This window comes from Montipora foliosa, chromosome 8 (genome assembly GCF_036669935.1).
Source record: "Montipora foliosa isolate CH-2021 chromosome 8, ASM3666993v2, whole genome shotgun sequence".
Lineage (NCBI taxonomy): Eukaryota > Metazoa > Cnidaria > Anthozoa > Scleractinia > Acroporidae > Montipora > Montipora foliosa.
In genome coordinates this window covers 47,111,896-47,114,395 of record NC_090876.1, presented here as the reverse complement: position 1 = coordinate 47,114,395, position 2,500 = coordinate 47,111,896, and the positions used below count along the sequence as shown (strand labels likewise).

At 41.1% G+C, this 2,500-nt stretch overlaps 1 protein-coding gene across 2 annotated transcripts in view; it reads left to right on the top strand.

The window, feature by feature from the left end:
• The window catches only part of LOC137967576 (deleted in lung and esophageal cancer protein 1-like), a 41,973-nt gene that overhangs the window by 11,502 nt on the left and 27,971 nt on the right, over nt 1–2,500 (top strand). For both annotated transcript variants that reach the window (XM_068814086.1, XM_068814085.1), the window contains exons 9-11: nt 1–23; nt 601–734; nt 2,047–2,142. The exon at nt 1–23 is cut by the window's left edge and continues 47 nt beyond it. In XM_068814086.1, the coding sequence (XP_068670187.1) occupies nt 1–23; nt 601–734; nt 2,047–2,142 (253 nt within the window). The remainder of the gene's footprint in view (nt 24–600; nt 735–2,046; nt 2,143–2,500) is intronic.

The following is a 2,500-nucleotide window of genomic DNA, read 5'->3' as shown; positions in this document are numbered from 1 at the left end:
AAGGCCACCGCCTGTGTTATCTTGTGAGTAGAAAGAATAAAGTGTACCTAAACTCAATTATTTTCAGGCAACAATATTGATCTTCCCTCAAAAAAAAAATAGGAAACACGTTTGACAATTCTTACCTCAAAATTTCGCTTTTCTATCTGCCGCGCAAGACGCACAAAGGTATTAAATCTAGCAGTTAAAGGAAAATTAAATTAGCAAATGCTTAGACTTTAAGGGATACTTCGTTTTGGATAGAGCGATTTTCAATTGAGTGCCGAAAGTAATCAGTGAATTGCTTTGGTTTTGCATTACTTCACTCAATGATTGGTCCAAAGTTCTCGGGCCACTTTTTCAACCAATCAAAAGTGAAATCAAAACCAATCGTGGTTCACGCGTGCACATTTTCCTGCGCTTTGTGTCGGCTACTTGTAATTACTTCGCGTTTTGATTGGTTTATCGGATTGTCTCCGTCCTTTTTGATTGGCCAAAGTAATTACTTTGGTTTTGGTTTTACGACACTCAATTGAAAACCGCTCCATTAAAATTGGGTGTGCATGTAATTACGTGCGTTTGTGGACATGAGTGACTTTGTCACCTTTTGAATTTTTATAGTGTCCTCTGTGCTTGATTGCGGTCACGCTTTGGTGGGAGGAAGGAAAATTGTGCAACTGACTTGTAAAAACAGTGGAGGGGACGGACGGTTTTGTGTTTTGAGAAAATCGAGTTGGCCATCAACGACATTTCAGGTAATTCGTGGGAAAATTTATCCGAAAATGTCAGATCTCATACAGCGCTTTATGAAAGTAAGCAAAGCAGTTGTCTCTATCAGCCAAACATTCGCTGGATCAATATGATAATAGTTATTGTCACAAGGAGGGAGACGAGTCGCCCACTTCAGCCCTTTGGATATGTGAATCTCATTTAAGGTATTTGACAAAATTGGTACAAAGGAGTATTTTTGTATTTGTAGAGTATTTGCGTATTTGCATTAGGGATGCTCAATCACGAGAAATCGTGGCGGTTCACATTACCAAATTGTCACATTCCGCTGGGTTTATGTGATGTCATTGCAGGGATGTAGCTAAGAATAAATTCATCCGGTTGAAGGTTCTATCGAGGCGATATTAAAGTTCGTGCTCTGAGCATCAAAGGGACCTGGTAACAAGATTGTTCCCAGTGTCTCGCAACACCCGGCATTCTTCAAGATGGTGAATACAGGGAAAGAGAAGACACGCACAACAGTATTTCCAGTATCGATAAATTATAGCGATAATTCCAAAGACAGGCAGATATTCAATTTTTTTCGTTAACACATCGAATGACTTTTCCACTTTGTAGAGAGTAATTTGCAATCTTCTCAGTCGCTTCAATCGACAGCCAAAATTCAGCTGGCGATCTCCCCTTTCTCAAGCGGCGATTTTCACCGGCAGCCGGCGCTTAGCAACATCCTTGTGTCAGGTACTCAAGGACATTAAGAAAAACCAACATCGGCCTCGAAAAGAACATGGGTGAAATTCAAAATTCCTAGCCATCTCCCCTGTCCTCGTCTCTCTCTTATTTTTGTCTTTCAAAGCCCAAAACAATGGCTCCCGAGGCCTTTTTCTAAAAAGTGCAAAAAAAAAAAAAAAATTTTTCTGATGCGCATTTTAAGCGCAAAGGCTTATTCCCTAAAACGTCTCCTTTGTGGAGATACATAAGGATTTATGGCTCTTCAAATATGCACGCAAATATCGCAGCTTTCGAAACTTTCAACCATACATCCTCGAAGCATTCGCCGTTGCAGTGGGTAATCTGAGTTTTTATCGGGTGAGAAATCAGGTTTATTTTAGGTGGCCGGATTTGTCACGCTGGATGACCAGCCATCTCCAGCGGGCAAGCGGGCAAGGGTGTCGGCGAATATTTAAGTTTTCACTTACTGCTTGTCATCTACTTCTGAATCTTAAAACAATCGTAAAGTTAATCAAAGTGAAGCCTCCTTTTCTGTTATGTGACTTGGGGATTTCCTCTGCCTGACGGTCAGTTTTGTATTTAAACGAGTGGCTAAATTTGTTGTTTTAGTGGACTCTGGAAAACCCTGGCTCCATTGTTGCTGATCCATTCGAACTCAAGCCGGCCATGTTCAAGCTAGGAGCTGGTGAAGCCACAACGATACAGGTAAATCTGCAGTTGTATCAGTTGTTTTTATCATAGAATACCCTTTTTCATTTCATCGCATAGTGAGGTATCGTATGGTTTTAGAAGGTTCTAGCCTTGGGTGTCCGATCACTCAAAAACGATGCCATATAATAAACAGCTTACTAACTTCAATTGCCCGGGACCGTACTGAGGAATACTGGTGCCCGGTCGTATTTGTACGTACGTACTGCTACTACGTTGTGCCAATATTGGCCAGTACGGCCCTTGCGTACGGTTAGTAAGAGGTTAATACTGCTTGGAGTCAAATAGTTGAAATGTGGGATTCTCCCGATAGTGATGAAGGATATAGTAAATTACTGATAACGAATCAAGAAGT